This window comes from Octodon degus, unplaced genomic scaffold (assembly GCF_000260255.1).
Source record: "Octodon degus isolate 3935 unplaced genomic scaffold, OctDeg1.0 scaffold00271, whole genome shotgun sequence".
Taxonomy (NCBI): domain Eukaryota; kingdom Metazoa; phylum Chordata; class Mammalia; order Rodentia; family Octodontidae; genus Octodon; species Octodon degus.
The window spans coordinates 1295006-1316731 of record NW_004524847.1 but is presented as its reverse complement, the minus strand read 5'-3'; the positions used below and the strand labels follow the sequence as shown (position 1 = coordinate 1316731).

The window sequence follows — 21726 nt, the reverse complement described above, 5'->3', positions numbered from 1 at the left end:
GAGCGCTAGAGGACATGGGTTCTCTCTCCTGCCTGTAGTCAAGCTGATCCTCTTCAGAAGAGTTTGTTCTATGACAAATGTTACCGTAGCCCTGGGCGTGGCAGCACCTTTGCTTAGTGGACCAAATAAGTAACCAGGCAGGAGCCAGCCGGCATTCTCATCCAAGTGGGTGGCGCCCAGTGGTGCTGGTGGGCCTCCCTCGGTTGCACCGGCTGCACTTGGCAGATAAGGCCTCAGACTGCAAAATGCAGCGCTCGGAAGTGGGCTGCACCGGGCCAGAAAGCGTCCATCCGGGTGCTCCAGGCCCTGCCCTGGGAGAGACCGTGGCCGCTTGCTAGGGAAGACGGATGTGCAAGTGTTTGACATCACTCTGTTTGCTCCTTTTTTAAATGCTGGTATCTAAGAAAGCAGTTAGCTTTAGATATTTGCTCCAAGTCAGGGAGTTGTTGGGACGTAAGGGGCGTTTTCTACTGTCATGGCGGCAGCCCCTACTTTCCCATTAGCCACCCTCAGCACATCTGATGTGTCCGTGTCATTGTTCCTATTCCTATTCATAAGTAAACTGGGGGTAGGCAGGTGAGAGGAACTCCACGGTGCTCAAGCTTGATTTTACCCTGGAGGCACCTGGGAGGGCCTTACGTGTGCTGGGACCTGGCCACACAGTAGCATGTTCTGGTTTAATTGGCTTGAAACACAGCCCGGTGTAGAGAGGTGCAGAGCCTCCCCAGGCAATTCCAAGGTGAGGCGAAGTTTGAGAGCCGCAAAGTCCTCACTGCGGTCTCAGATCTCAAAGGCAGAAGTGCTGGCTGTGCTGACCCCGAGGCCAGCATCCTCCTAGCAAGAATTATCTCAGCTGCACCAGCTCCAATCTTCTGAAGACCTCTTCATCTCTAGCCGAAAAGGCTGTTTTCTCAGAAACCAGCAAACTCTCACAAAGGTGGCATTTAACAGTCATCCTGAGTCTGGGAGAGATGGAGCAAAGGAGCCAGGGAGGAATTTTCCCCACTCCCAGGAGCCATGAAAGGAACAAAAAACAAGGTGATACCAAGACACCTGCGCTGGAGTAGGAACCTGCACAAAAGTGGAGGCCCCAGAGGTGACCTAGGCGCAGGCGAGTTACCCAGCGGTACAGGAGGGAAGCAGCCAAAGTCCCCTTCATCAAGGCAAATAATAAATCAGGTCAGCCACGCTAGTGTCCACACTTGGGGCTGGGAGTGTTTGGATGGTGGTGTGCGAGGTGTTTAGAATCACCCAGAGAGTGGGTCAAGTGCCAGGTGTGGGGACCTACCTGTGCGTCTGGCCCAGCAGGGGTGGGCTGGGGCTTCTAACAGGTACCTAGGTGATGCTACCGGTGAGGAGCTGTGCTTGGAAAGCTTCCCAGTGAGACGGTGACCCTTTCCCAGGGTGGCCCTGACACTTGGTATCTACCTGCTTGCTGGATGCCAGGTGACTATGGTATCTGTGTCTCACTTCCAAACTGATCCATGGCAGGATGGCTCCTCGTGCCAGGCATTCCTGAGACATCACCTGGGCCCAGCCCTGGCAGGCCCTGCTCTCAGCTCTCACTGCCTTAGAGTGTGGTGTTCTGTGTTCTCTGACCTCATTCTACTTCGAAGGGGCAGGAGACAGGCTGAGACTTTCATAAGGTGACAATGTAATAGGATGGACCATGAAAAGCCAGTGCTCACTGTTTTCACCTCTAACGCTGGTGATTTCATGACTCACCTGAAAACAGCATCAATCCTCAAAACTTTTGTAAGGACAGGCCTGTCCTCAAAGCTCTTAACGCACTGGCTTTGTGTCCTCCCACCCGGGCTTCTCCTAGGCAAGGTGTGACTGATTAGTTAATAGGACCAAACTGACAAGAGAAGTTAGGCTCTCCGGTCTGAAGACACATGGCGCCACACCATGAAAGAACTGCCCCAGCCCCGACTGCTCCCCCTGGAGCCAGAACGGTCGCGACGGCATTGCACATGCTCGGGTAACACTAACCAGCCCAGACCGGGCTGGGTTTTGTGGTAAAAGAAAGTCCACAGCTCTCTTACAGCTCGACCTGCGTGGGATCTGGGTTGTTTCCCCACAATGCCAGCACAGGCCATGGCCACGGGCAATATGGCACGACCCTGTGCTTCCCAGGCTGGGGATCCAGAGGGTGCGCAGAGCCGCGGGCTCTTCTGGGCGGCCCAAGCAGAGCTGACGCAACCTGTGCTGAGCAGCGCTGGTGCACGGCGGGGCTGGGGGCGGCAGTGGTGACTTCCTGTGACGATCCACATGCAACGGCAACCTGAAGTCCAGGAGCTTCGCTAAGCAACTCGGCAGCGCTGCATCCTGGGCTGCAGAGGTGTGCCCTTGCTGCCCAAGGATTCACTGCGTCAACCTGAGAACTTTAGAAGTTTAGCTAAGCAGCTCAGCAGGGAGCCAGGGTTCTTAGTCCATCAGCATCGTGAGCCTGCGCAAGAGGAGCGCATGGAGACGGTGTGGGCGTTACACCTGCCCTGGGGGGCGGGGTAGCCAGCATATAAAGGAGGAAAAGAGGCTGGCTTCTCCCTCACCTTTTTTTTTTTTTTCCCCTCGCTGTTGTTGCTGTCGCTGTCTCCTGCTGTCTTGAGCTGTTGTCCCTGTGCCACGCTACCCTGCCCTGGAGCCAGCTGATTATGGATTGAAACCTTCACAAATAAATAAACTGTTGAGCTAAATAACTCAAAGTCAAACAAACCTTCTCCTTTCTTAACTTTGGGTATCAGGTATTTTGTCTCAGCAAGGAGAGAAAAGTAGCAGAGACACTCCCCTTGAGCAGTGGCCCTCAAGTCTTCCTCCCCCTAGACAACTGGAATTGTCTGAGGCAGTTTTGATCATTGAGTCTTGGCGGTGCCCCTGGCATCTACTGGCTAGACCTCATGATGCTACTAAACGGTCCTCAAGGGACTGGTTAGGGACCCCAAATAAAGACGCCTCAGCTCAGAATGTCCCAAGGATGGAAGCTGAGAGACCTTGGACTCAACATCTTTGAAGACCTATGGTAGTACCACCTTCTTGACAATTCTATTGGTTTCTTAATAAATTAATTTCTTCATAAATTAGTTGGAGAAGACTTTTTTGACTTGCCTATTTCTACAAGACAGCAGTATTTTTCACCCTAATGTATTTTCTGTTCGATTGTTTTAAAACTACATGTAGGTTAAGAATAAGTAGAGTCACATAAATGAAGACAATCAATCTCCTGACTCAGTTGTTCTAGTTAAATGGCAGCATCCTTAATCACATAACCAAAAGTGGAGCAGGAAGTTGGTTCCAAGGAGGGTGAGTCAGAAGAAGAAGATGTGGGCAAATGCCCCAAAGAGGGTGTTGAGGCCACACGCATGTTCAGAGGCCAAGCACATAGATTTTTCCATTTCATAACTGAGCACAACATTGTCAAGTTCACCTTCATGGACATTAAGCAAGATCATGGCCCTTGGGTATTTATCAAGGATCCCTGGCATATTGTAAATGTCCAGGAAAGGTTGAGCCAGCACTGATGTACCAGTACATCCGGGGCAGCCCTTTGAGCCTTAGACCATCGGTTGAGGTAGGAAGATAAGCGATATTCATAGGTCTGTGTACAGGAGGGACACACAGAGTTCCGAGGACCAAAATAACTGCTCAGTTCCCCAATGCTCTTCCCTTCTGCCCAGCTGTCACTTCTCCAGTGCTCTCTGCTTCTCCCACTGTGGACACCACATCAGGGTGACAGCCACCTGCCAACAGCACCTGCCCAGCTCCACATGTGTCCTGCTGCCTGTTTCGCCTTGCACCCCCTGCCGAGACCATCCCGGACCCTCCATCTGGTTCCCCAGCTGCCCGCCAGACTCTGTCTCCCATTCCACCCTGTTCTCCCATATTGACAAATTTGCAGCCAGCAGATTATATTCACAGTGTGAGGGAACCATTACCACCTGCTAATATTTTTATAGAATTTCATAAACTTGGTCATTCATGAATCATTTACAGTACTTTATTCCAATAAAGAGTTCACAAATCACTCAAACGCTGGCAAAATGCATAATAATGAGTAATATTTCAGGAGGCTTCACATTAATATGTCAGCTCCTAATACTGTGAGAGCAAAATTATTTTGCCAGGTGCCACTCTGGGTCAGAATCCCAAACAGAAGCAGGGGCAGGGGGCGTGGTAAGGTGGCAGAGGGGCAGGGAGCAAGATGGTGTTTAAGAAGCGGTAGATCACAAAGCCAGCCGCACTTCTGCTCAGCGCTGGTAGGAGGGGCTCCTAGGGAAGGGCAGAGGGATTTACCGATCAGTTATCAAAGCAAGGTTGGGGATAAAAACAGGCAGAAGTGTTGCTTAGCGACTGAAAATGCGGGCTTTGGAGAGGGCGGGCTGCAGAGCCCAATCCAACACAAGCCTGCGTGGGCCCTTGCTGAGCTTGGGTAACAGGTGGGAGTTTATCTGTATGAGGGTGCCAGCGCCTACTTCTTTAGCCTCTTGTGTGCAACAGACTAAATGTGAGGATGAGCAGGAAGCGTTGGCTTAACATCTGCCATGTGGTGTTTAATAAACTGGAGTGTCCGTGACGGGACTCTCTTGGAGTCTCAGGGCAGACAGGTCACACATTATTTCTGCGCTGCACAAACCCCAGAGGCTTCTGTCAATAGGGCTCCCTGGTAGATCTGGGGGACGCTAAAGCACTGGTGTGTTCTTGCATGTGAGGAGCATTTGACTTTAAAACAAATAACAACATTGGCACAATTAGAATGTCAATACAGGCACCCACATGCTCTCTGCTTCCTAAACTTGCAAGAGTAGGAATGAAAATGTGGGCTTTTGAAGATCCAGGATTCTGTACTCTGAAGAAGCAGACTTGCTCCTGGCTACCCCAACAGCCAGGAGTGCAGTGGCTCTAACTCCCCCACTAAGAGAAAAAGTGATTTCTAAACAGGCACCTGAGGTGGACCGGAACTGCCACACTGCTGGGCTGAAGTATTTCCACAAGACAGCCATCCAGTTCTCATTACATTTAGAGAGGACAGCAAGGTGACCTTGCTCAGCAAGGCCAGGAGGAAATAGGACAAGTCCGAAGGCAAGGACTGAGGCCGGGAGGGGCTCTCCTGAGGAATGGGGCCTTCTGCGGCTGAGCCGATGCTCAGGCAGGTGGGCCTGGCCACTGCAGCCTTGGTACTGAAGGACAGCCTTGGACCCCTTTTAGTCCCTTTCTGGGGGGCATGAGACCCCGGGTCAGGGTGCTCCAAGCTACAGGAGTGCAAGGCACAGCTGTCTGGCAGGTCTCCTGCACACCATGGGAAAATAGTTAAACCACCACATTGTGCAGCAAAGCCCAGATGCTGAGGTGAAAGACACTGTAGGGCAGGGATCTGGGGGCTAAGTCCCTACTGTCCCTCTACTGCCTTGGAGGGACCTTGCCCTGCAGATCCTCCGTGGAATACAGGAGCATGAGGGGCTGTATAGACCAGTCTGTCAAGATCCTGTAGGCGGTGACAGAACTGAAATTTGAACTCAGATTTATCATGCCTGAGTATTGAGGTTGGGCCAAAATCTCCATCTGGGAGCGCTTGCTCGCCTTGTTTTGCCTCAGCCCCGCTGTCGTCCCACCTGCCTCCAGGGCTCACGATGCTCCCGGCACTGTTCTAAATGTCCTGTTAGTCCTCAGGGAATTCCATCCGCATTGCCCCATGCTCCTGCGTCAGCAGGGATCGCAGACACCAGCCGGGCCCACAGCTCGTACAGGCCCAGGTGCTGCCGTGGCCTCCCTTGCAAAGCGCTGGAGCTCCTGGATAACTAGCAAGCACTAGTTAGGAAAAGCTGGTCATTTTTCTTTCATAATCCTCAGAGGTGCTAGTCGGGCTAGCTTCATTTTCTGGACAGAATCCCAAGCTCAGAGAGGGGCATGGGCTTTCCGGGATCACTCAGCTCAGGACGCCGTGGTGCTAAAGCTTGGGTGCATGTTTGTTCTTAATCACAATCGTCAGAGAACAGCACTGAAGAAATAAATTTACTTTAAGATTAGGGGGGTTGCTGCTCTCCAGCTTACGTGCCTTTGTGAACAGTGGGAATACCAGGGCTTGGGCCATGACTCAGGTGGAGCACTGGCCTCTCTTCAGGGAAAGCCTGGCTTCCTTTACAAACAAGCAAACAAACAAACAAGTGAAAGGGAAGGCATGGAGAGGAGCCTGACTTCTCCCGCAGACTCAGCCCCGTGCACAGAGCAGCTTTTGCTAGGCAGGCCGCTCTGGTCCTCTCAGCCACTCCTGAATGCAGCAAATCCCAGCTCAGTCAGACCCAACCACTGTGCCTTTGGCTTCATGGAGCAAGAGGGAAGGATAGCAGGAGGTCCAGGACTGCTCCCCGCGAAGCCTCTGCTGGTACCCTTGGCAACTCAAGACCCAGAGGGCCGCGTACCGCGGGTACCTCCTCCTCAGTCCCTTGGCGGCCTCTGGGGCTTGCTGCCATGACCATCCACAAATGTCTCTGACCTCAGCATAGCGGGGTCCTCAATGTCCCTGGAGAGCAGGGTCACTGCCCCGTAAGAACATTGCTCCTAGACAGGGCCTGGTCCAGACTCCCTGGATCTTTCTGTGAACATGGAAGGATGTCCAGGGTTGACTTGTTTGGGGGAAGCACTGCTGGGTTCCACAAACATCAGAGAGGACTGTGAGGCGATGGGCACGTGCAATCTCTCGCCCCTTGTGACAGTAGCTGAGTGGCGGGATGGCCACCCAGACACCTCTCTTCCCTCCTGCACCATATCTCGGCTGGCCACGGACATTTTTTGCTTTCTCTTACTTGCACCGGTTGTGTTGCCCACCCCCAAACACCTCCTCTCCTCCGTTCCTTCTCACATGTCTCCTGATTCCCTGGCGGCTTCCTAAGCTTCAGACTCACCCAGGAATCTCTGATGCTTAACCTCAGCTAGAAGGAAAAATGATGTTCATGGCAGGTGTCTCCCTTCTCACGCTTGGAACCAGGAAATCGATGTGAGAAACTTGTGGCGTTTAGCTAAAAGCTCCAAAGACATTCAAGGAAAGAGTTAACAAAAGTAGCACTGATTCACTGCACACCTGATAAGTGCTGGGCATTGTACCAACTGTCTGGAAAAATAATTTAATCTTTTACTCTCCTTAGAGATGCTAGTAAGATCTGTATTTCTACAAGGAAAAATTGTAAGGACAGAGAAGGTAGGTGAGTGGCCTGAGATCACGCAGCTCAGAAAGAAGGAACGGCGAGACCCGGGTGGCCTTTTTCTAACCTCAGAGTTCTCAGTCACTGTGGAATAAATGATGGGCTTTGCTGCCCCCTCCTAGCATCTAGTACTTCACACACAATATCCACCTCCATGGATGTTTTCATGACAGACGCGGGAAAAGAAGAGGGCTCCGAGCGCGGTCGGCTGCCGCTACCCCATGGCCGCTGGACACCAAGAGCTGGCTGAGGCAGGGCCTGGTGCTGCCAAGGCTACTCGATCTGGAAATGTCAGGGCTCGGCATTCACTTTCTGACACAACCAGACTCTCCCTTGGGTCTGTGTGGCAGAGACCCCGCTCTGTGCTCGCTGACAGGTGCCGCATCCTGGAGGCCTCAGCAAAACCTCCAGCAGGGCTTGAGGAGAGGCCCTGGGGGGCACCACCGCGTGCCCCTGCGTACTCACGCACGTGTGCCCAGCCCTGTGTGGCCATGCTGCCCTTATACCTCCTTCTCTTCACTTGAAGCCCACAGGAAGCCCGGTAATAATAGGTAAGAATGCCAAAGAAAAAAGTCTATCACTACAGTCATACTCTCAGTACTTTGAGATTCCTTTTGTCATTCTTAAACACCAGCCCATCCTGATGTGTGTAAGCACTTGGTCACAAAGACACTATATGTGTTTAGGGTTCTCTTTCCATTGATCTCTTGAATCTTCCCACGCAAATAGCATTTGGTGGAAATTCTTCTAGACAATGAGGAAAACAGCCTTGCTCAAGGTGCTGGGCCTTAACCACTTCTCTACTGACTCATGCGTAGGAGTTTTTTCCACTCGTAGGACCACATCCTATGAGAGCACTGTTATACAAAAATCACATTGAATTAGCTCTGTCTCCTTAGGGCAGATTTCTGAAAGAGTAATTCTCACACCTAAGAATGGTAGCTCCAATGGCTCTTGACTGTGAGCTCCTCTGAAAATCAAAGCTGGCCTAAGGATTCAGCTGGTCTCTGAGAAGCCCCCAGGTCTTGTCCTCAGAGACTGAGGAAGGCCTGGGGCTTTGCTGGCAACACAGGAGGCCTCACTGCTGCTCCAGCAGGGTTCCACTCACTCCGCCTCCCATGGAGATACTCTCAAGCCATGCACTCTTGAGTTTGATGAGGCGCAGAAGTAATGAACTCAGGAAGAAGGACACACTGCTTGAGAGCCACATCTGTGCGCACAGAGGCAGGCGAGCGGTACTCACTTGATAGATGGCAGTCGTTTCCCTGTCCAAGGTCTGTGTCACAGAGACGACACCCGTGTTCTCATTGATTCGGAAGATTCCTTTCGGCTCCTGATCCACTCCCTTTCCAGTGAGCCTGAACCTGGACCCTTCAGGTCTGTCACTGTCGACCACCTAGTCAGAAAAACAGAACAACATTTAAGAGATAGCCTATCACATATGCCCCTTGGTGGCCAACCCTCTAATCTCAGGTGCCAGCTCAAAGGCACTGGATGAACCAAGGTTTGCCTAAAGTGGCAATAGCCTCACATGGCGCCATTGTTCAGTGTCTTCTGTCCTCAAGGCCAAGCCTTTGCAGCTCGAGGTGGGGGTGGAGTGGAGATTATACCTGTTTATCGGATGCAATCACTGAGGCACAGACATTAATCCAGTTGGCAGTGGCCTTAGCTGCTGACCAGGTAACTGTGGGATTCAGAACCATGCCTTCCATTTCTCTAGACACTAGTATAGGGCATTGTCATTTCTGATTTTAAGGAAACTATTCCTAGGTGGTTGACCTTGACTTTACATTTAATGAATAAATTCTGAAGGTCAAGGTAAAGGAGGGTAATTACAGGCAGAAGGAACAGCAAGGACAGAGACTGGGGAGGGAGAGCCTAGGAAATTCCAGAAACAGGCTCCAAGATGAGTGGAAAGGAAGTTAGGGACCAAATTACGGGGGTCTTTGTATGGTTGCTGAGTTTTTACAGTTAAAAGAAGAGCTATTGGGCTGCCCAGATAGCTCACTGGACTAACGCGCCTGCTCAGGTAGAGTGCAGGGACCAGGGTTCAATCCCCAGCATGCTCTGCCAGGTCCACCCCCGGAGCGCGCTGAGACAGTGATTGAGATTGGGCGTGGTGGCGCATGCCTGTAATTCCAGTGCTTGGAAAGCTGAAAACAGGAGGATCGCTGAGTCTGATCTGTGTAGTGAGACCCTGTAGACTGCACTAAATCCAAAAAAAAAAAAAAGAAAGAAAGAAAAAGAAGAGCTATTATTTGCATATGTTGGTTCTAGACTTTACACTGAGTTGTTTTCTGTATGTTTAATATCACACTATCAGTACTTGCAAGTGTTAATTGAATTATAACAAAACAATTTAAAGGTCATGGACACAATAGATATTCACGATACACAGACAGGAAAGCTGGCCCAGAGCCAGCAGAAACTATTCCCAAATGCACAGGCACACAGATGGACAGTACTGGACATCACGGACCGAGCTCTGAGGGAGCTGATCAGTGTCCCTCGGAGGCGGTGTCTGCAGCTGCCACCCCTGCAGCTCCAAGGCTGGCACAAGTGGCAGCCATGCCCAAGGCAGCCTGAGCTTGCGCCTTGGTTGGGCAGGACCCACCCAGGCCAGGTAGGACAGGGTTCCATGCGATGGTACACTTTTATGTCCTTTGATTTAAAATGCTCTTTATTGAACTACACTGAAGGTTTTGATTAAACACCAATTATCTCCATTTGCATTATTAAGATTTATGGAAAACAGAATGGGAAAAATTAAGGTGTGAGGTACCTTCTGGTGAGAAGAATGCCTAACCACCCTCGACAGACTCCATCTGATGCTCTTCTTCAGACTCACTGGCCCTGCTCAGAAGCTCCAGGAAGTCAAGAGCCGCCATGTGCAGGGCTCACTAACTGATGCAGGTGCCGGGCAGACCATCCAGTGTGCAGCAGGGAGAAATGCCATGTCCGGACAAGTGCCACGGTCCGTGCTCTGCTGACGGGCACCCATGCGACCCTGGACGTGTCCTCTGCCTCTTTGGCTGTCCATCTTCTTACCATGATAGGGGGAAATACTGACTATTTCTTAGGGGGTTTTGAGGGCTTCAAAGAGGTGGCATAGATAAAGGACATAGAAGGGGCTCAGTAATGCAACTTAGCACCGAAGTCTGCCTCCAGAGATCAGGAGCGTCTTAGCCATAATATAAGAAGAAATTATTTCCTAAGGGAATATTTTTTTCCTTTCAAAAATAGAACTCATGGACCATACTGGGTGGAAAGAGACTACCCTGGATGAGGCCTGGCTTGTGGCAGGGTCTGCCCCTGCTGCGCCTCTGCTTGCTGCCCTCCCTCACCAGTCCCCATGTGGGTGCAAGCTCCTTCCTCCTGCCTAAGCATGCTGGACACAGGTCCTGTGACCCAGGAGACCACCGTGTAAGGACCTGAATTCAGGGTCCTGAGCAGCCCGGGAGTCCCCGCCACGCAGCCCTGTCTGCCTGCCCTCTGCTCTCTTCCTTTTCTCTTTCCTGACCCTTCCTTATTTATAAAGGATGGAGAACACAGCACTCAGAACCCTCTAGAAAAAAAAATAAAGCAGACAGGGCCTCTTGCGGCATCCATCACCCTTCCATCGCTCTCCCTGCTCTCCAGCGCTGAAGCACAGCCTTCAGCTCCAGGTACACTCCCTCCCCAGGGAATAAGCAGTTTGGACCCAGCAGCAAGTACTAATTAAGCAGGATTCTCTCTCCCCTGGAGCTGACTTCTAGTCTCAGACATTGTCCTGGGGCGACTCCTCTTGGCTGCTAGGCTGGGGTCTGTGTCCTCTTCTCCTTCAGCCTTGGAGGGCTCCAGCCACTGAACCTTACAAAAGCCCTGGGTCTAGGAGAGAGAAGCCTGCTTAATCAGTACTTGCTGCTGGGTCCAAAGTGCTTATTCCCTGGGGAGGGAGTGTGCCTGGAGCTGAAGGCTGTGCTTCGGCGCTGCCCAAGAGCGTTTCTCTCTCTCTCTCTCTCCCCCTCCCTCCCTCTCTCCCTCTCTCCCTCCCTTCCTCTCTCTCTCTCCCTCTCTCCACATATATTTCTCTGCTCTTAAAGGCCCAGCATTCCAAACATTGTGGAACCCAGAGCTCTCTATATATTTAAAAGAGCCCTCGGGGGATTGTATGGCATCTTTGGGGCAGTGAGCCTTGGGGACCCCCTGCACAGGGACAGTGGGGCCTCGTCCCCTAGTGCAACCCATCTCACACCACCCAAGGGAGCACATCCTCCCTAAAGCTGTTTTTTATTGAGCTGTGTGGCGCCTTCTACTCCTGGTCCATTGGGTCTGTTTGCTACCTTATTTTTAGACCTGTTTTAAGCATAACACAGGAATGCTTTTAAAAACCTGTCATCTAAGAGCTCAGTAAAGCCAAAGTGTTGCTGTTTCTCTGAGAGAAAGGACCAACTTCTGACGCACCAGGGGCGTGGTTAGAGGAAGCTTGGAGGAAGGCTGGGAGTTGGAGCAGTTCTTCAGGGACAAGCAAGAGCCTCAGCTCCCTGCAGATAGATGCAGGGGGAAGCTCAGGGCCTGGGCTCACGCGCCACCTCTCTGGCTTCTTGGTCCCTGGGAATTAGCTCCCTGCAGATAGATGCAGGGGGAAGCTCAGGGCCTGGGCTCACGCGCCACCTCTCTGGCTTCTTGGTCCCTGGGAATTAGCTCCCTGCAGATAGATGCAGGGGGAAGCTCAGGGCCCGGGCTCACGCGCCACCTCTCTGGCTTCTTGGTCCCTGGGAATTTCGCAGCAAGTTGCACACCCTGAAGCTTCACAGAGCAGCAGCTTCAAGGTGTGCAGTGGCTATAATTGCATCCTCACAGTTGCACGAAATCCAGTTTCCAGACGCCTGCGTTGTGCCCTGTCAAGCCCCTCTAGATCACTAGCTACTACCCACCCACCCCACCCCCACTCGGCACCAGGTGTCCCTGTGCTCCCTGGGCACTGCTGCTGTCGCTGCAGCAGAATGCCAGCTGACCTAAGATATCAGGGTACTCCCCTGGCCAGGACAGCACTGCCGCCCAGAGCAGCTGTTCACACCCATTATCCACATAGTGGCCTTCACAATTAGCTGGGCTTTCCTATTATCCTTTGTAATTCAACACTTCTTTTCGCAGTGGGGTTTTTCATGGCCTCTGACTTGGAATGGAAAAAGCAGCTAATTAGGAGAAACAGAGCAGACCTCAGGAGTTGGCTCCCTGGAAGGGCAGCTAAACAGCACGCAGACATGCCAAGCACCTGGGCAGAGGGGCCTCCTGGTTGGCTGTGTTGTGGCCTAGAGCAAGGAGACCAGAGTCACCTGCATGGATGGGGCAGAGGCTGAGGCCTGGCACAGGTCCCAGGTCCACTGCTGTGGGACACACTTCTTCCACAGTGGGGCACCACAGTGGGGACAGAGCAATGTCCACTGGGGTTCCTCTGCCAAGGCCCGCCCTCAGCTCTGTCCTCTGCTGGCAGTAATGAGTAGGATGCAGATGCATGTGTTTTTAAGGAGTTATTTCATGAATCACATACAGACCTATGAATTCATAGTGTGTGGTGGTTTTGAGCAGTTCTACATGAAATGCTCTTTAGCTATAATTTTCTTTGCACTTTTTCCTTCTGACTATGCATGAGCACATCTGTGTACACGTGTGTACACACAGGCTTTCCAAGGGGAAACTTTTAGGTTTGCAGAAATGCTGCAAGGGCATTCAGAGCTCCCATATATCTTCATTGGGTTTCTCCTCATTGACATCTAGGGTAACAATAGAACATACCAGGTAGTGAAAACGTAGCACTGGGTCGTTGCTATTAACACGGCTGCAGATTGTTGCATTCTGACTGCACCCCTCTTTTTCCCACTGTCCTTCTCTGACCCTGAACCCAACACAAGACCCTCCACTGCCTTCAGTGAACATGGCCTTAATTGCATACTCTGGTGCTGCCTGCTGAGTTCAGAGTTTTAACATCATCATTTACCTTTACTTTGTCTATGGAAACTGCGTCTGCTATGTCAAAGTCACACAGCCCTGGGCTTGGGTCACTGTCGCTGTAAGAGCTTGCTGCCCCCATCATCAGCTCCTGGACTCAGGCGTCCCCCAGAGCTGCCGGCCTCTGTGTTCTCAAGGCCCAGCGCATGGGTGGTGCACAGCAGGTGGCCCGTAGACAGCTGCACTAAGCAAGGTAAGTGAATGTCACAAATGCCTCCTAATTGGCTCCCAGACTTCTGGCTTCTTTCTTCTCTTTTTGGCAACAAGAATGGTCACCCTGAAACAGACCCAATCCTGACCAGAGGTAGGCCCAGACTGCCTTTCCAAAAGCCATAGACCCCAGAGCTCCACCCACTGTATCAGATGGACTCTCAGTCTGCATCCTGTAAGGCTGGGACCCTTCCTCATCTTCCCGACCCTGGAAGCTCCCCTGTCCTCATCTCCTGCCCTGCTCCAGGGACATTCTACAGGGCCCTCCTCTGGGCCTGGCCATCCTTACTGAGGATCTACCAAGGCACAGAGAGAAACTGCTGCTTGGGGGGGGGGTGGTGGTGGTGGTGACTGTTCTGGCTATTTCTTTTCTTTCCTTTTTTAAATTGTGCATATTTGGTGCAGGGTCTCACTATGCAGCTTGGACTTGCAGTGACCTTTCTATTTTCAGCCTCTCCAGTGCTGGGATTACAGGTGCATGCCACCACGCAGACTCGGTCACTGGCTCAGCATGCCCTGGGGTGGGGCTGGCGTGGCATATGGGATGTGGGACTAAACCCTGGTCCCTGCACTTGCCAAAGCAGGCACTTAGTCTGCTGAGCTATCTCGCTGGCACTCTGGCTATTTAATTCTTATTCTCTTTTGCACTTATTTCTTATGCTTTTTCAAATGTATTTAGTGTCCTGCTTCATATTTCCTAGGCTTGGAACATAGAAGACACTTGATTAACACCGTAAGTGAAGAAGTGAAACTTTATTTGCATGTTTTTATCTGATCATAAAATGCTTCATAAACTCACCAATTAAAAATAGAAATAAGGGCTGTTGTACTAATCTCGTATTTTGAAAATGCAGTCACTTTACATGTGCAGCTTCAGTACTTCTTCATTTCTTCGTTTACAGCTCCTCCAGGCTAAGCTTCCCGGGACCTGGTGAGGGTAGGAGCCAGAATCTCAGGACCTCCCACCTTGGTGGTCTCCAAGGGGACCCTTTAGGAGGGGCCTTTCCAAGTTAAACTAGAAAATGCTAAGACACACGAACCCCAAAATGATCAGAGTGAATAAATCACATGCAAATAGTATTAAGTTTTAGAGCATGAAGGTAGGGAAGATTTTTTTTAATCCTGATAAGATTTTCAGTTTTATGAAAGCCTGCATTGTTAATGCAGCAAAAAGAAGTTTTTAGATATGTAAGGGAATTACTGGAGTTTGATGAACATATCGGTTTACAGTAGGTTTTTCTACTCCAAGTTTAATAGAAAACAAGCTATGGGCTGCCTTCATGTCCTTACTTGTGTCTCTCATTGGTTGGTCCTGCAGTTGATCTGTGTAGGTTAAGTCCCTCCCAGCTGTTGGCTGGTCCTCAGCTTGCCTGGGAACCCAAAGGTGCTCAGCCACACAGCCTGGGGAGCCACTGCAGCCATGCCTTCCCTCACCCTCCAGCCACTCACACTGTCGACCCCCAGGTCACACATGATCACAGGGGACTACAGGCAGCCCTGTTCCAGCAGCTCCAGCACCTTGGTGGGCAAGCCTGAGCCCCTCCCCGTGGTCCACGCTGTGCCCTGGGCTCTCACCTAGCTGGGTGGGCTGTGCACCAGCAAACGCTTCCTGCCCTCCACAGGGGCTGCCCAGGCTTAAGCCAGGACAGAGCCAGGAGGGGCATCAGAGTCCAGCTGCACAGTGAGGTGATACCTGGCTCCACACCCTTGCCTCATGCCTCTGTGTCCCTTTCTGCTTTATGACAAAGGCATCTGAGAGTATGCTTCAGCCTAGATACAGCTTTTTTTGTTTTGTTTTTTGGAACCAGGGATTGAACTCAGGCCCTTGCGCTTGCCAGGGAAGTGCTTATTCTACTGAGTCATCTCCCCGGCCCCTAGGCTGAGTTCTGTAAGATTTAGAATTCATTGCTTTTCTTTCTGGCATTCTTCTCTGACATTTTTTAGGTTTTTGATGATTTTCCCTGGCATGTAGGAGTTCATTTATTCATTTTTAGGGCAACATTTCTTAATTTCCAAGTGTTACAGAGGTTTTAGTTATTTCAAATTTGTTGTATAATAATGTAGCATGTGACGTTTATGCTTTTAGAAGCCTTTTAAGCGTTTGTTGTTGGCCAGCTGCAACGTCATCGTTTTTACTAAATGATCCCTGGGCCGACAAAGGGAAAAATGAAGATTCTGCCACATAATTTATGATCGCCAAAACGAGTGAAACAACACAGTGGCTATGAACGGATGAGTGAATAAACACAATTCAGCGCCCACATATAAGAGAATATTACTCAGCCTGGAAAAGGAAGGGGCTTCTCACACGTGCTACGGCACCGATGAACTTGAAGATGCTCCGCTAAGCAACGGGAGGACAGATCCACGTGGGTGCCTGGAGCAGGGTCGAGGGCTCTGCGCCACAGAAAGCCTGCAGAGTCGGCGCTGCTCTCCCGTTCTTCGCCCGGCTAACCTCAGCTTTTTCTTTCCTCTTTCACTGGCACCACGCCTTGCACAATCGGCGCCTGCTAGGACACCGTAACCGTCCATACAGACCCCACCCCAAGCCCACCCTGAGAGTTTTGTGTCCCCCACCTCCTCCCGGAGGGTTCTTGCCTCTCTTCGGCAGCTCTCCTGTGCCGAGCAATGAAGGTTTTCTTCACCTCTCTCCCACTTCTCATTCGCGCCAGAGGAAGGACTGGTAGGCTATGTTTCCATACACAGAAGGGAGGATAGGGGCTGCTGGGCTGAGGCTGGGGACTGCGGCTACTGGGCGTGGAGCTCCAGGGGACAGCTGTGCTCTGGGCATGGGGCACGGAGGAGGTTGCCAGCCATGTGGCCGCGCCAGGGCTGCCGCGTGTATTAGCCCAGGGTACAACAGAGACGGGCTTCTGCATTTGCGCACGCAGCTCCAGCGCCGCCTCTGGCGAGACCTGCGCATCGCACCGCTCACGCCCTCGCCGCTTTCTGCTTACCCGCTGGCTGCCCGAGCTGTGACACTTGGGGCAAAGGAACTTAACTTGAGTACCATAGATTTTCAAAATTAATTTTGTTGGCGCGTAACGATCACATTCATCATAGGAAATTTGTACCTGGCCACGATACATCTTGATTCTTCTTTTCCTTCCCAGTTTCCTCCCTTCCTTCAGACTTTCTCCCCTCCTTATTTACAAAAGCTTTGATTCCAGTTTTCCTTCTATTCTCATTTTTTCCTCCCCCCTCTCCCTCTCTTGCTCACCTTCCCATTTGGTTGTTTTCCTCTTTCTTCCCAGTATCTACTACCCAGTTCTGCCCTTATCGAAGCCTTCAGCATCTCACACAAGAGAAACAGTATCTGAGTTATTTTATTTAAAAAACATGGTCTCCTGGTGCATCCATTTACCTAAATTAGGGGGCCTGGCCCTAGCTCAGTCCTTTAAGTGGCTGCTTCCACAAAGCTGTCAGCCTCAGGTTGCTGGAGTTCGAACCTCCATTTACCTAAATTTATCTCAGATGTATTCTTTTAGTGGCCAAGCAGAACTCCAGTATATGTAAAATCCACTTTTCCTTTACTCATGCATCCACCGATGGGCATCCGGGCTGTCTCCGAGATGTGACCATTACAGACTGTGCTGCTGTAACCCTGGCGTGTGTGCTCTCCACTGTGCTATGGGGCTTGCAACTCTCTCGGGAAGATAGGAAAAGGAGGAATAGCTTGGCTGAACGAAACCTCTAGTTCTAGTTTTGTGGGGAATCTCCATACCAATTTCCACATTGATCACCCCTTGTTCTTATCCAGACTCTGTCCCCTGTATTTTCCTTCCTATGTTACATTTCACTACTACTTGATGTTGCCAGTGCTGATGACAGCAGAGGTTAGCATTTGACACACAGTACTGATATTAATCCCCATTTTATAGAGGGAGAAACTGAATCTCTTAAACCTTGCCAAAGTCAGCTTGGGTAATGACTTGGGAGTCAAACCCTATCACCCAGAGCTCCGTGGCTTTAGCCTTACTCCATATGACCATATTTTGGGCTGGGCAGGACCACCCGCAGGGATGCGAGCAAGATGTGGGGCCTGGCCTTAGGGGGAAGCACCTGTCTGGACCCCCGGATCACACCCCTCCATTGAGACTGAGCCACAATATTCATATCTGGCCTTTGTCAGTGGGCAAGGGACTTGTGAGTCTCACCTCCCAGATTTATGTGTATCCAAAGGGTCACTTCCCCCCTCTGTAGATCAAATTCCTGGCAGGGACATCTTTAAATTATTTCAGCCCCTGGCTGTGTCATAGTAATGGCATAATTTGGAGGTTCCTGTGTGCTTTTTGCCTTCTAAAAGGATAATAAATTAATCATGCCCTCGGATGTAGTTGAAATATACACGCGTAGTATCTAACTTGCCAGACTTCTTACCTGCCATTGCTCTGCCCCTGCCTCCTCCATCAGCGCAGATTTTCGTGGGTCCCAGAGAAAGGCTAAAGCAAATATTTATGCCCCCATTTGAACTACAGTTCAGAGAAAGCAACATAAGGAAATCAGCGCTGCGAGCCTGAAGCTGTTCCCACTTGGAAGTAATCACCAGAGACAATTGAACCATTTCTCCCTGGAAATCCCTGTTGCCTGCCCTCTCACTGAGGCTTTCAGCACTTCTTGTTCTTATAATTTGGGACCAATTTTAGTGGTAAGACTGATGCTGCAAAACATAAGCAGTGGCAAAAACAAATAAGATCTCAGTCATTTCCATTTGAAAGCCCGACACGCTCTTGTGCTTCGCATGTGCCATGGCTTGAATGGGATGCACACAGCTCCGAGGTTCCACATTCCCTAGAGCAACCACTACCTCCTACAACTGGATCACTCACGGATGAGAACCTTGGCAGGGCTCCTGCTCCTGTGAGGTCAGGGAAGTCCAGGTCGGGAATGCAATCAGGGCTCCTGGTAGCCTGCTTCCTGCCTCTGTCTAGCCTCAGCTTCCTCATGTCCATACACGTGCTCTCGTCCTCTTTGTCGCTGTTTCCCCTGGGAACATGCCCAGGCTTATCCCTCACCTTTGGTGGCCCTCTTTTGATCTGATGAGGCTCTAAACCTGAGGCAGAGCCTGGCCAGTCAGATCACAACACTTCATTGGGAAGCACAGGATTGGGACAGGAGAGATGGAGGATCCTGAAAGTTCTACAGCTTGGAAGTCAAGTTTGCCATTCTGGGGAGACCCTCTTGGGCCATATGCAGACACCTTGGCAAGGAAAAGAGTCTACAGGGAGAAATGAAGGAGAGTCATGAATATTTGTGTGGATATTAAACCAGTGCAGGCGCAAATGCAATGTCATTACCCTGTGGCTGGTAAGCCATGCTCTCCATTAGCAGTTAATGTATCCCTCAGCACTGGTCTCCAGTGAGGCTCCTAGGTCAAAATACCACACTCCCATTCTTCGTGGTGCCTGGTAACTGCCTCATATCTACCAGGACCTTACCGAACTGATGGCTGTATGGGTCATTACATTGTTCCTCCGCAAATTTCAACGTACTTCCTTTATCTCCTTGAGAGAGAACTTCCCCAGCCACCTTATTAAAAACTAGAGTGCCTCCCATTCCCTCAGCATCTTCTAGGCCTACTGCCCTGCTCACTTTTCCTCACAGAACCCTCAGTACTTGGCATATATCTTGACACAGTCATGCCTGTTGTCTCTATTTTAAATAGAACTTCCAAGTTAGCAGGGATTTTTGTTTTGTTCACTGCTGTCAATAGCGCATGATCCCTGGTAGACATGCAAAAAAAAATTTTTTTTTTGATAACTAAAGAAGCTATGTAAAGAGAAGCTAAAATGAGAGATCGCATGGTTAGAAACAAATGGGAAAGAATGCCCACAACTGTGAGCAAGCACAGCTTCCTGGGTTTCAGAACGGCTCATCACTTTCTGGTAAGGACCAGCTCTGCTTCCTAAGTCAGGATTTAAAGAGACCAGCGGGAATCCTCCAACAGAGGCACCCTGAGGTGGTCCTAATGCAGTGATCACACACACACACACACACACACACACACACACACACACACATTTTAGCAATAGATTGCATAGAGTGTGAGGCAATAAGGTGTTTAGGAAACTGTTTTGGAAGATGTACCAAGCACAGGAGTCTCTGGGGGGTGGATGTATGGATTTTGGGTTCCTCTCAAGTTAGATGATGGAGTCCCCCCTGTGCCAAACAATTTGGGGTAAACATAACTGCACATTAACTGGCATGAGGTCATCATGATGTTGGTGAGTTCTCTCTAGGGGATACAGGGATGGAGGGGGACACATGTAGACAGGGGACCATGGAAGAAAGGCACATTTGAGAGAAAAGGGAGACCATCTTCTGGTCTATAGATTAGCAGACTACAGCCCAGCAAACAGCCGGAAGCTTAGAATACAAGGCAGTACAGCGTCGAGCCTCACCTAGAAGCGCATCAGAAGGGATTGGTTTAGTCTTGATTTAGAAAAGCCCATCGATGGAAACAGCAGATTGCATTGAGAAGCCAAAGAGCTTCAGCTGGTGACACAGCTGCCAGGTGCTGGGCAGCACCGCCCTGCAGTGCCCAAGCTCATAGCCCCATCCTGCAGAGATGCCACACAGGCCATCTGCTCCAAGACTGGGCTTCTGCTGGCCCCCCTGTGCTGACTGGATTCCCTGAGCCTAAAGCCTAGAGCAGCCTAAAACATGAGGGTCATCACCGTGAGAAGCCCGCAGTGTTGTATGCTATGAGTTGATGCCGAAAGAAATGACCCGAAGTCCCGATGAGTACAGCTTCAGACGTCTCCCTGGGATTAGTCTCTAAGTGAGCTCAGAGCCACAGAAACATCTCATATTTATTGAGGGCTAAAGGCAGGCTGAGGTATGTGTACAACTACTTTGGTGAACACAAGCTACTCTCTCTACTGACTTAAGGCATTTACTTTACTAAGTTGATGCACTGCTAGCCATTAACATCCCAAGCAAGGGATCAAAGAACAGACAGGGATCCAGCAGGAGAAGCTGTTATCTGCAGCCTTGAATTCCAGCTCACTGGAATTTACAAATGAGAGGATAGCTCTCCTTGGGCTCTGTTTATGGCTCCTTGCTCCCTGGGGACATGGGGCTTTTGTCTCATATCCATATTTCTATATCCAAGAGTGAGGGCTGTGCCCAGCTCTCCTTTCTGTCTGCCAGGCACCGGTTATCTCATCAAGCAGTTCTTCCTCTAGGTGCCAAGCAGCATCCACCCCTCTTGCCTCTGTAATACCTCGGCTCTTGGTCCCACTTGTACCCTGCTCTAGGGTGCCCTGGCTTTCAACCTTGGGTCAGTCCTTTCACTTTTCTGAGCATCAATTCCCCTTTCAGTCAAATGAGAGTACTAGGCCCAAATTGCTGAGGCACTGAGGATTACAGAAGGGGACTTGGTGCATAAAACACATAAAACTGTGAGTTACACACAGTGGGACCTCAATAAATATTAACACATCATCAGATACATATAAAGCCAATAGCTCATGAATGTCAAGGAGAGTAATTTTATAATTAAGAAGATGTTAAAAGTCTCCAAGTTGCAGCCTATGTAATTGTGCTAGCCGGGGTCTTATGGATGACATGACTTGTACTAAAGCCGTGTGTGGGTTTTGTGAGGTAGTTGCTATTGATTCTATTTCACAAGGAAAGTAAAAATTAGGGAGGTGTCCAAGAGCTCACACAGCTAGTTTGGGGGTGAAGCAGGGTGTGAAAACCTCTGAGTCAGTTGAGAACCATGTGAGATGGTCACATACCTACTCCTCACTGCTCAGTTCTTCAAGGGCTAGACAGATAGCCCAGCAGACTAAAGCGCCTGCTTAGGCAGAGCACATCAGCCGGGGTTCGATCCCTGCCTTGCCATGCTGGCCCTGCCCCCTGGGCATGCTGAGACATGATTGAGACTGGACATGGTGGTGCACACCTGTAATCCCAGCACTTGGGAGGCTGAAAACAGGAGAATCATGGGAGTCTGACCTATGTGGTGAGACCCTGTAGACCCTGTACTAAATACATAAAAATGAAATATATTCTTTACAATTCCCATTTATGCTTCCACAAGGGGAAGAGCAAGTGTTTACAGGCCTTGGCTAGATTATGAAGGGAATGACTGGGCTTTAATTCCAAGGTACCTGCTGAACAGCCTCTGAGCACATTCAGCACTGTGAGTGCTCACTGTTACAGTGCCCAAGGCTGCAGCCATTATGGATAGGGAGAGAGAGAAAGATGGATAGATGAATGGATGGATCAGTGGATGGATGGATGGGTGGGTAGATGGGTGGGTGGATGGATGGCTGGGTGGGTAGATGGATGGGTGGATGGATGGCTGGGTGGGTAGATGGGTGGG

The 21726-nt window shown here is 50.6% G+C and overlaps 1 protein-coding gene across 1 annotated transcript in view; it reads right to left on the bottom strand.

Moving 5' to 3' along the window:
* Positions 1–21726, bottom strand: part of Cdh13 (cadherin 13) — a 1069859-nt gene that overhangs the window by 500672 nt on the left and 547461 nt on the right. The window contains exon 5 of the mRNA XM_004646558.2: positions 8437–8589. Within this exon, the coding sequence (XP_004646615.1) occupies positions 8437–8589 (153 nt within the window). The remainder of the gene's footprint in view (positions 1–8436; positions 8590–21726) is intronic.